The 11,770-nt window shown below is 40.4% G+C and overlaps 1 protein-coding gene across 43 annotated transcripts in view; it reads left to right on the top strand.

Annotated features, from left to right (window-relative positions):
* The window catches only part of FHIT (fragile histidine triad diadenosine triphosphatase), a 1,534,178-nt gene that overhangs the window by 1,244,227 nt on the left and 278,181 nt on the right, over positions 1 to 11,770 (top strand). For 23 of the 43 annotated variants that reach the window (XM_078351368.1, XM_054246241.2, XM_054246229.2 and 20 more), the window contains one exon: positions 3 to 94. The exons of the other annotated variants lie outside the window; for them this stretch is intronic. In XM_078351368.1, the coding sequence (XP_078207494.1) occupies positions 3 to 94 (92 nt within the window). The remainder of the gene's footprint in view (positions 1 to 2; positions 95 to 11,770) is intronic. 43 annotated transcript variants of the gene reach the window in all.

Raw genomic sequence — 11,770 nt, 5'->3', positions numbered from 1 at the left:
AGCAGTGGATTTGTACTATCCTGGACCAGATTGTCAGAAGGGATGAACAGAGCTGGGAACATTCGGAGCTCAGACATACCCTGACCCTCACTAGGTAGGAAGTTTCCCTAGCTTAATTGGGGATCAATGGCTGCTCTTCTGCCCTAGAAGAGTCTCACTCATTTCGTACCCACACAGTCCCCAGCACCACCTTCTTATACTGACCCAAGAACATTTGTCAGGCAAACACTCGCCATCTGTTGTGCAGACAGGGCTTCCAGGCAGAATAGAAGCAGGTGTGATGTCAAAGTAACTTAGTGCATAGACAAGGCAAAAGGAGGGCTCCAGAAATTGCATGTCACAGCATCAGCTTTATACCTCCTTGGCCCGTGGCAGGTGGACCTGAAATGCCATGTCTCATCAATGGTGACCCTTTGTAACCAGTTTGGGCTCTGGATTTGGTACTATATAGCTTTATGGAAGGACACTTGGGGCTGTTGTTTTACTGGTAAATAGAAACAGGATCTGTGGTGTGAATTCTTCCCTGGGATTTGTTCTGGATGTAAAGCTGGTTTGCAGTCCCCACACAAGTTGCCAGCTAATGAGGGCAGTCAAAGTATGTTCCTTAACTTGTTATTTCAGAAGTGTTGCATTATCAGAGCTGTTAGAAGAGTTTGTTCCTATTGTCAGATGTGGCATGGGATTTTTTTTTTCTTTTTGCCTTTTCAAACTCCAGGGAAGAATGAGTTCTTTGGCGGAGATAGTGTCAAGAGAACTTCTTCTGTGATGATGTGCTAATGCAATTCTAATTGTTTCTCTGCAGATGGATTGAGTATTACTGAGAGAGCTTTATGTGCATTCACTAAATGGGTTGGTGGTATTGAAAAACGCGTGCTTTGAATGAAGAGACCCCCCCCAAACAGGCTTTGTGTGAGCAACATGGCTTTGTATTCACCTGGGTGCAGGTGGGCTAAGACCAAAAAGGTCATTAGCAAAGGGCAGTGGGATAGGAGTTGGATTATAGAGTTACAGAGTAAGATCAGTTACAGTGGTGGGGCAGGGGCACCAGAATATACAGTACCATAAGTTTAGTTACAATGGTGGGTGGGATAAGAGTAGTTAAGACGGTAGGGTGGGGTGAGGAGTATTCACATTATCATAATAGTTAAGATGGCAGGGTGGGGTGAGGGGCTTGTCCAGGGAAGCTCTGCTGGGTGATTAGGGACAATGGCAAATGCAGGCAGTGGGTGGAGATGATCAGCTGAGGCAAGCAGGACTTCAGACTTTCAGGCTCCAGGCTTGCATATGGAGACCTGACAGGTGGTTACCTATTTTTTACAATAAATGTAATGAGCATCTGTTTGCATTGATGATAACAATACTTTACAGTGGTTTAATCTTTTGCAGTTTATAAAGGTTTTTGTGTCACAGGGCTTATTTTATTTGTGTAAGGCAGAATGGTACAGAGGGTGATGCTTTGCAAACAGAATGCCAGGGTTCAAATACTGCTCTGCTTCTTCCTACTTCTGTGATCCTGGTCAAGTTATTTAACATCTCTGAGCTTCACTTTCCTCATCCGTAAAAGAGACATAGTGATGGTGCTTGCTGTCCTGGAGTTGTTATGAGAATCGTAAGAGTTAAGGTAGGTATGGGACTTATCAGAGTGCCTAGAATGTGGCATAACTCAGTGCATGTTAGCTACTATTTAATTATTACCACCATCAATATTGTTAATTTTTTCCCTGGCATTGAGTGAGTTAGCTACGCTGCCAGGAATTTTATCCTCATGTTAAAGATAAGGAAACTGAGGCCCAGAGGGAAGCAGTGACCTACTCAAGACCTAGAATCCAGTCAGAGGCAGAGGTGAACAGGAACTGAGATCCCAGGATATCTCCAGTATCAAGAAAGTGTTTGTGGAGTCCCAGAGAATTAGCTCCCATGGCTGGTTTTGGTAGCATTGGCCTCATCAGAATGTGGCTAATAAGCTCGGCTCCCAGCAGCAGCTTTTAAACCACACTAAATTGTCTGTGGAGAACAGGATCGGGAAGTCTTCATTTGAGAGAAGACACCTTCTGACTTCTCACACACACTTCACAATGTCTTCACCTTCTCCCATTCTCAGGCTGAGTGAACACCTCTCTTAAATGACAAACCCATTCCACAGTCATATTGGTGTTATTTTAGAATATCCACACCCCTGTTTTAATATATCCAGGGCTAACCAGTTTTCTCTTTAAAAACACGTATGGATTACCTACTTTGTAGGAGGTTGTTACAAGCTCCAGGTGAAGAAGCCGTGTTAGAGTCAGTACCTGTCTTTCAGGGGGTTGCAATTATGTAGGAAGAACAAGAAACTTACATGGATAACCAGAAATAGGAGGCAGCATGTCCTAACAAGCAAGGAGTGAGTTGAAGATATAAAGCAAACACCATGGATTTTGCTGGTTAAAGAAATTTCCTGGATATAAGAAAACTTTCTTACCTATTGAAGTTGTTCTACAAGAAGAGAAGAGGGAGATGGCCTGAGTGAAACATTAGCGAGGCAGGAACCACTAGTAGTATGAGATATGTTTGTTTTTAATTTATAGAAATGTATCAGTTCATTAACAACCTGGATTTCTTATGGGTAGAATAATTAAATCCAGTGTTTAAAGAAAAATATCATCAGTTTGAATAAAGTCGGCAAGTGTGTGATAGATCCATTTCATTGTAGCCGGAAGCATTTTCAGTCCTGTCATCATATCTAGGACCTGAGTCTTTACGCTGACACTGTTGCGAAGGTGTGATGGTGAATTTCACATGTTCTCTCTGTTCTGTGACTAAGCTGCGTGTCAGTTTCTGTGGCACAGATGACAGCTGTATCCTCTGCCTTACTTCTGCTGTTCTCAGCACAAAGCACCATGAAACCAAAAAAATTAGGGAGGCACAAGTGGGATCTCCTGTGGGAAAGACTCTTATCAGTGTTTAGTAGGAATCAGGTTCTCTGAATTCAAAGATGAAATACTGTGTTTTGCCTTATGTTTTGATCATCATCTGTTTTATCCAGTCTCTGAGAATAATGGCTTTGTAGCAGTTTTCTGAAAATCCTGATGTGGTGTTGATATGCACTTCTAAAGAAGCACTAATAGGGAAATACCTTGGATTTAGTGAGGACTGTACCTATTGATCCAATTGAAATATTCTACAAATTGATTTTAGCATTAGTATTTATTTAAATTAAAACTGGCATCTATAGACCCCTTGGGAACCTTAATCGTGAAAGTAATTCTTAAGTGTACCACCCCAGGAAAACAATGTAAGTTACTCAGGGAGAATATATGTCTTAAACCTACAGGGGCTTGATGACAGGTCACATCGCATTTGGTTAAATTTAAAGTAACAATGTGTGGCAATCAGTAATAGTACTAATCTCTGAAGGAAAGTAGTATGGAAAAGAGTCTTGGACCCTGAGCTTTACGCTTGGTATTCTTATCCTATGCTGTTTAGTTCTACAGCCCCGGACAAATCTTTCATTGTTTTCTTCCTCTGTTCCTTTTTACTTCATTTTTCTGTTCCTCTCTCCCTCATCTCCTCTTCCCTGCATACGTTAAGACTCTTTTAGTTGCAAGTGTCAGAAAACCCAAGCTGGATACAGTAAATGGATGATTTATTGAGTCATATAACTAAAGCGTTCAAGGGAAGTTTCTGACTTCAGGTATGGCTTGATCCAGAGACTCAAAACTCTGTGTTTCTCTTTCCCTCTGTTTCTTTTTCTGTGCAAAGGGACTAGCATGAGCCTAGCAATAAAGGTGGCAGTAGTGAGTTGAGTATATTGGCTGACATATGGCTACGTGAAGAGGATCAGCGAGACAAGCACCTAATGAGCAGGTTCAGGGTCTGAGCATAAAACGACTCAGGACCCAGGGTCTGCTGTCAGAATTTGACTCAGAAAGCATTCAGGACCAATGGAAGGAATGAGGAATGGACTGAGATGAAAAGAAAGATACTTCCTAGAGAATAATGTGATAGCAGTGAATAGGATGAGACTTAAGACTGGGGAACTAATGTATCTATCTGCTTGGGATTACAGTAAGAGTCAGGGTGAGACAAGTGAAATTAGAAGGATGTGATAAATAAAAGTTGAATATCAGACCCCACTAGCTAACGGATTGCCATGGAACCCAGTAGAACCTAGATATCTCTCAGGATCATTTACGTTGCAGGCCGGAACAAGTCACACACAGCAAATACTTGACGAAATATCTTTCTACTGGGAAATCTTAGTCTTTTTACTAAATACCAAAATATTACTAAAAGTCTATATGGTATTGGGTTTACTGTGTAAATTTACATTCAGAAAGTCTGTGATTTTTTCTGTTTGCAAAATCAGACACTACTATACAGTATCTTTCATCCATTCATTATTTACTGAGCACCTGCTGAGTAACACCCACTGTCACACACGGCCTGATGCTGCTTCTTGCTAAATAAAACAGATGTGGCCCTTGATCTCATGGAGCTGCCGAAGTCTGTCAATCCTCAAGTTTACTCATAGTACCTCATCTTGATTTTTAAGATTTGAACTCATGGAAAGAAAGTTGTCTCTGGGAAAGACAACTGGAAAATATAATTGATAACCCTATTCTGCTCTAGAGTCCTTCTTTTAACATTACTATGTGTTTATAAATTATTCATAAAAAGTTGTTTCCTGGAATCTTTTGTTCTCGATTTATGGCAAAAGCTCTCATGACTATTTTAAAAATGACTTAATACGTGAGCTGTCTTGCCTCTATTCTAAAATGCCAGTAGATCACTTAAGTGTCATTTGTTAAACCACTTTGGTCAGTAAAAACCCTCTTACTGGTTTTTCCCAAGTGGCCATTGAGCCACTTCACACCAACCTAGTTCTTTGCTATCTACCTTCGGCTTGTGTGGATTATTATTAATTATTTCTTCACAGAATACTAGCCAAGAGTTATCATGATGCAGTGATGGTATATGCTCACAAAGAGAAAATGCCCTAATTAGGGAGCCAAGATAAAGAGTAAGCAGTTTTGAAAGTGGTTTGAGATCTGGTGGGAGCGGGTTCCTCTTATCTGCGTCCGTATGATTTGAAAGGCCAACTGCTTTCTTAATTTAGAATCATATACCTTCTCTAAGTGTATTTTTAAGATTTCACATTTATTCATTTAATAGCTGATTTAAACGAGCTAGTAACTGATACAAATCCACAGGAAAAAGAATGGGAATTTCTCATGATTGAGGCTAACATTTTTGGTGCTTGGCATCGAAAACATCCAGATCATCCCTTCACTCTCATCATGCCAAATAGTGCCCTGAGAACAAACACAGATCTCACTGGGGAGGATTTCACAGTTTATTTTCTGATGACAGAGATGATCCTTTGTCATTACAGAGACTTTGGAAAATACATAAAAATATAATCAGAAAATTACAATCCTCCATGGTTCAATTTACATTTATAATTTAGCTGATGTTGTCTTAAAAATTACTACCAGATAAGAAAGCTTTCATAAAGTATGAGGTCTCCTGTTACTTCCCACTAAAGGTTAAAAACAACAGCAGCAGCATGAAAATCAGGCTTTGCTAAGTTTGTCTTCTCGTCGGTCTCTTGACCCTTTCTTTTGCTTTGCACCAGAAATAAAGTTCTCTATGGAGGAAGAGTGGGGAGGAACCCCTGCTACTGGAGAGTAATTCTGTTATCTGTCTCTTTCTATCTCTGATATTTGCAGAGAGAATTATGTCTTTTTGATATAATGGTATCTGGGAAGTTGAACACAATTTGTTTAAAATAAATCCATGTGGAAATTACCAGGGGAAGGGAGGTGGGAGTGACAGGTTGGAAGCTTCACATTCCCTGAGAATCACTCCCTGTGAAGATAATCAACTTGGTGCAGACGTTCTTCTTGTTTAAGGGACATAAGGAGATCTTCTCTCTTCCTGTCACTTAGTTATAGATTGTAAAAGGTAATTGTTTTGCAAAATAGAACATTCTCTATACCATATTTTGATATCTCAGACTCTAACATGCCCAGCCTTCACAGACCCCGTGCCATGGTGAGGTCATCACTTGGAATGCTTCTTGTCCTCCCATGGTCACTTCTGAACTCACTGTTGGAGTGAGTGTTAACCTGAGTGTGAAAGAGCAAGCGGCATCTCAGTTTAAGTAGAACTGAAGCTGGGGCCTTGCTTCATTGCCTAGGTGCTGGCCAAGGGTTACAATGAAAGTCCTAATGTGTATGGGAAGTCAACCATCTCTTCTCTCCACAGCTAAACTGACCTATAAGAAGGCTGTCTCCCATATTCTCAAATGTTTTTAGGGACTCAGAGTTCACAGTACCCTCATCTACTAAAGTGGGTGCAGAGGGGTCTGGCTTGAAATGAGAATATCTGTCTTTCCCACAAGGAAGCCATTGAAAGGCAGAGAAAATCGCTGTCCATCTGTTGTTCCCTATTTCCAGATACTTCAGTTTGGCTCCCCTTCCCAGAACCTCTTTAAAGCCTGAGTCTAAAGTCCAGACCTCCAGCATCCCTACTCTAAGCTGCCCCTCAATGTGCATAATCTAGAGAATCTAGAAAATGCTTAGAGCATTCATTTGTATTTATTGACCTGAAATTACACATGCTGTCAGCACAGGTGGGAGAATCTGTCTTAGAATAGCTCAGCAAATACTACCTGTCCTTTACTTTTGGGACTTTTCCCCTGTTTCCTCCTGCTTGAGGCTCTAACTGCATTTCCCTATGGCTTATCCTGCTCCTTTTTACTTAGCCTCTGCTTCTGCTGAAGCCCTTGGTTCAGGGACCACCCCTGCAGGGAAGTCATCTTTGATCTTTTGGGTCTTTGCTCCTTTATTTTGAGGTCCTTATCTCAGTTTCAAACTCTCAGGCACACTCTATCTTCTTCAGGAGACTAAGCTCATGAGAATAGGGGACATGTGTATTCCCACTGCTTAGAAGAGTATCAGGCACAGAAAGAACTCAGAAAATACCTGAGTGAATGAATGAATGGGTGAATGAATTAATAGATGGATGAATGAATGGGTGAATGGATGAATGAGAGATGCTGCAATTATAATGTTCAGGTAAAGTTCTATTCATTTAAAAAAGAAAATTTTCACAATTTTGCTTTATTCAGTAATGTTACACATAAACCAACAATAGACTCCATCAGGGTATAAGAGATAGAAGAAATATCAAATAAAGAAATACCAGGCTGGGTGCGGTGCTCACACCTGTAATCCCAGCATTTTGGGAGGCCGAGGCAGGTGGCTCACTTGTGGTCAGGAGCTCAAAACCAGCCTGTCCAACATGGCAAAACCTCATCTCTACTTAAAATACAAAATTAGCTGGGCATGGTGGTGCATGCCTGTAATCCCAGCTACTTGGGAGGCTGAGGCAGGAGAATCACTTGAACCTGGGAGGCAGAGGTTGTAGTGAGCCAAGATCGTGCCACTGCACTCCAGCCTGGGTAAAAAAAGCAAAACTCCATCTCAAAAAGAAAAAAACAAAAAAGAAAAAGAAATACCAAGAGAGATGACAGAGTAATTCATGAAGCTTCTTCCATTTTTAATCCTACTTTTAAAAGATAAAGTCAGATATGTTCTCAAGTTGTTTCTGCATTTTTAACAAAAGAAACATTGGAATATTCAACACCAACAGTGACCTGCAGTATCTCTGGCCTGATTTTGGAGGCTGCCTGGGAATTTCATATTCTCTGTTCTTTCCAGATTTTCAGGAAGAGTCAGAGCCACACACTTTTTACTTGAAAAGGTGATACACATTCCCTATAAACCTCTCAAATGTGTGAAATAATTAGCCAGGAAAGAAAAGAAAAGGACTCCTGCAGTCATAAATCCATTCAAGGGTCTACATGAGGAATTTTTCTGTGGTGGGTCAGGTTACAACTTGTTCCCCTTTTTAAAATATATTTCAAGCTATGTTATCAAAATGTACCTAAGGCTTATTGGTATAGGAAATATAAAAGTAAGACTTTAGATGGGGCAGAAATCTTTAGTACCCCAAGTTTTTCTTTCCTTGAAATATCCCTTTACTTTGAACAATATAAATAGGCCATGCAGAGCAATGCCTAATGTGAATTTCTCCTAATAGCCCCAAACTCTTTTTTCAAATTACTACAAAAAGTAATTCAAGAATTTTAGTGCCAGATTGATGAAAAAAAGTGCATATTAAGCATTCCTTATTAACTAAAGGCAGTGAGGAAAGAGTCATCTAGCTTAAATTTATAAAAACAAATAATGCTTGGAAATGAGCTTGCAATATAAACTGGGTGACACTGTGTGTTAATATAGTTTCCCTTCATGTTAGATCCCATTGCCGTGAAGTGTTAAAACAACTAATTACTGGTGTGCTCCAAGAGAGAGGAAAATGACAAGATTTTGAATGTGATTTCAAGTTAGACTTGGAAAACCATTTAAGAGAACTCTTTAGAGAAACAGTTTTGCTTTTGTCCCATGAGACTCACAAGATGAACTAATAGATCATCCTCTGCCCTAATTTCTAACCTTGTTCACAGCCAAGCTCATTTATACCAGGTGAATGATGATCTGGGTCATCACAAGAAGTGGCTGGTACAATGAAAACTTTTACAGAGTTGCAGGAAAAAAAATGTATATTTTTTTCCTATAGGAAATACACACACACACACACACACACACACACACACACACACACATGTTTTTACAACTACTTTCCCTTTCTGGGTGATACAGCAAAAGGAATAATTTTTTGAGAAATAAGGGCACAAGAAGCAAAAATTGAGTTGGAAGAAAGTATTTCGAATTTTAATCTTTCTTTGTACATGTGGTGTTTCTTAACTATCCTTCCAAAGCGGGTGTCCTTGAGTTTTATTTTGACAGTTTACTCCTACTGGGAGCGTCTCAGTTATCTTAAGGATGTGGGAATTTCTTTTTCTTCTTTCTTTGTTTTTGGAAAGAATGAGTCTGCCTGAGTTTTCCCAAGAAGGTTAGCTGCTACAATTTCAGGGTGTGCAGCCATAAACTATGAACCCCTATTGTTAGTGGTCTTTTCTTTTTACCATTTTAATGTGCTGCAAGTGGAGTATTATTCCTTGAAATGTACAGACAGCAAAGGAAGAGGTACTTGGTTCAGTTTCTTTCTTCCTTTCATTCCTTCCTCACATTTCAGTGGGAAAGTGAGATGCGATCAATTAATAATGTCTGTTAAGGGCATCTGGCACATATTTGCGCACCCTGCTATAAGGCAGACAGGACTCATCCCAATTCTTGTAGACTTTTAATTTTCTCTTTAAGCCTTTAGTGAAATTGAGTTCTCACAGCTAAGCAGAGTTGGACTTGCGAAGTTGTACTCTTTGCCCTGAGATGGGAAATGCCAAATGGTAAAGATAATCAGCACAGATAAAATTACCTTTTAGCAAATTCTAAATGAGGTACGTAGATGTTCAGGACACAACGTAAAATGACTTTACTTCTTTACATTTTATTCTTTGGATTAGGTATAACTTGTCTTTACTTAGACCACGTAGTTTGTTACTTTCTATACAAACGTAATGGTTTATTTAAAGCAACACCTCGTAATACTCTAAGGTTTTACAAATAATCCCCTCATATGTGGAGTTTTGGCAAATACTCTGCCTTACCCTGCCAGTGCAGATAAAATGGAATTCTGTGGCATTTGGAAGGCAGAGTGCTCTGTGTTTGTAATGGAGATCATTTAGGCTCTGCAGGGCACATTTGAAGTCACGGATGCCAGTTCAATCCCCCGAAGGGCAAATTAACTTTAGTCCTTTCCATGTCCAGAAGCTGCATGCCCACTTAACTGTCAAGAGTCAGAGCAGACAACTTTGCAGTGCCTCTGGACACAAGCCACCACAGAGAAGATGTCTCCAAAGAGTTTCCTAATCAGAATGTAACTCATTGTCCTATGATGGAAACTCTCCCTCTTTTCTAATACCTATCTGAGATCCCATTTCCGATTCAGGTTCATTACTGGGTCATAGAGCTCAACACACCTGGCTTAGTGATGGGGAAGCCCAATACTGATGACCCTGCTGCTACTCTTGAGATTAGGGACCACATTTGAAGCTGTTGTTGTGAACAAGGTTATGACATGTAGCCCCTGCAATCTGCCCCTGCTCCACCCAGTTGTGCTGGGTATTAAACAAGACAATAATCTTTGTTTTGTCTCTAAGTGTATGTCCATCACCTAGAAGAAAACTCAGACATAATAGAAGCTTTTTAAGCTTCTGGATAGATGAAGGCATGTTTTCGTAAGTGTGTGTTACTGATATTAGCCAAGGCCGTGTTGCATCCTTGGGACTCACCCTTCTTGGTTGTGCTAAGGTTATTCTACTTCACATGCCTTTTACTCTGCACTCGGGGGCTTTCTCTCACCAGTGTAGAGTGCAGGCCTAAAGCACTAGGAATTATTGACTTTAGGAACAATGTTTAGCCAATAACAAGTGGGAATTTGAGGATAAATTCCCCAGCTTCCTTCCTCGTAAGTGCAAAAACTCTGAGGGTAACATGTTCCGTGCTGTCTCCCAGAGTTCCCCCAGTGGCTTTGAGGCCCGATTGCTTGAAGCAGTGACACTCTTATGAATGTTTCCTGCAGTAGCTTTCTTTTTTCTGCTGTCTTACTTCCTCTGCACCCCTAATGGTGCGTCCTGAGCCCAACGCTCAAATCATCCATTTGCACGCAGATTCCTGTCTCATGATCAGTTCTGGAGGAACCCAGTCTAAAGCACCAATAATAATAAAGCAATAAAGAGAAAGAATATGAGGTTCAGCATATCTGCTGCTACCACTGGGAAAACAATCTGGTACAGTATGCCCAGCGATCAGTGACTGAGTTTCATCTTAATGTATTAGGGATAGTGTGCTACTTAGTAAGAAGCAAGAGTGTTATTCACAGGAAAGTTAAGTAATACTGATCTTCCAAGAATCCCAATACAATTTAGACTTGGTTGGTTATAATTCATAAATATGTCTTCTTGGCCCTATCCTCTCAGTACATAGAGGGTCTTGTTTTTGGTCTGTACAGCAACTTTTCCTCCCTCATAACTGGATTAAGTATAGTAACTCAATCCCGTTTGGCCACAGGGGTAATACGAGAATGGATACTTGACCAAATCAGGCCCCTCTCTTTGCTAATTTAGGGATTTTCTGGTTCTAATGGGGCAATTCTCTCATTCTTCCATGGTTACTAGGTTGGGAACTTTCTGAGGCCGCCTTCCACAGTGAGGTTGTCATCTTTGTCCTGAGAGACTGAAGCCAACACTGGAGAGAGAAATGCCTACACAGTAGTCCTCCCTTATCCATGGGCGATACGTTCCAAGACCCCAGTGGATGCTAAAACTGCAGATAGTACAAAACCTTGTTTGTATTGCTTTTTTTCTGATACATACATACTTATGATAAAGTTTAATTTATAAATTAGAAGGAGGAGGAGATCAATTACTGCTAATAAGATAGGACAACTATAACAATATATTGTAGTAAAAGGTTATATGATTGTGGTCTTTTTCTGTCTTTCAGAATATTGTGCTCTGTCACTTATTGTTAGGCTTTAGTTGATTGTAGGTAACTTGAAATCGCAGAAAGTAAAACTGCTGAGAGGAAGGTAGGACTGTACCAGCTCTGCCTTAACATTCCTGGGGATGTATTCATGTGAAACAATAAATACACCCTTTCTTTTTTTCCCAAAAGAATCCTGACCTGCCCAGGTGTGGTGGCACATACCTCTAATCCCAGCACTTTGGGAGACTGAGGTGGGCAGATTGTTTGAGCTCAGG

The sequence above is a fragment of the Callithrix jacchus genome, chromosome 15 (genome assembly GCF_049354715.1).
Source record: "Callithrix jacchus isolate 240 chromosome 15, calJac240_pri, whole genome shotgun sequence".
NCBI lineage: Eukaryota > Metazoa > Chordata > Mammalia > Primates > Cebidae > Callithrix > Callithrix jacchus.
This window is presented reverse-complemented; position numbering and strand designations above follow the sequence as displayed.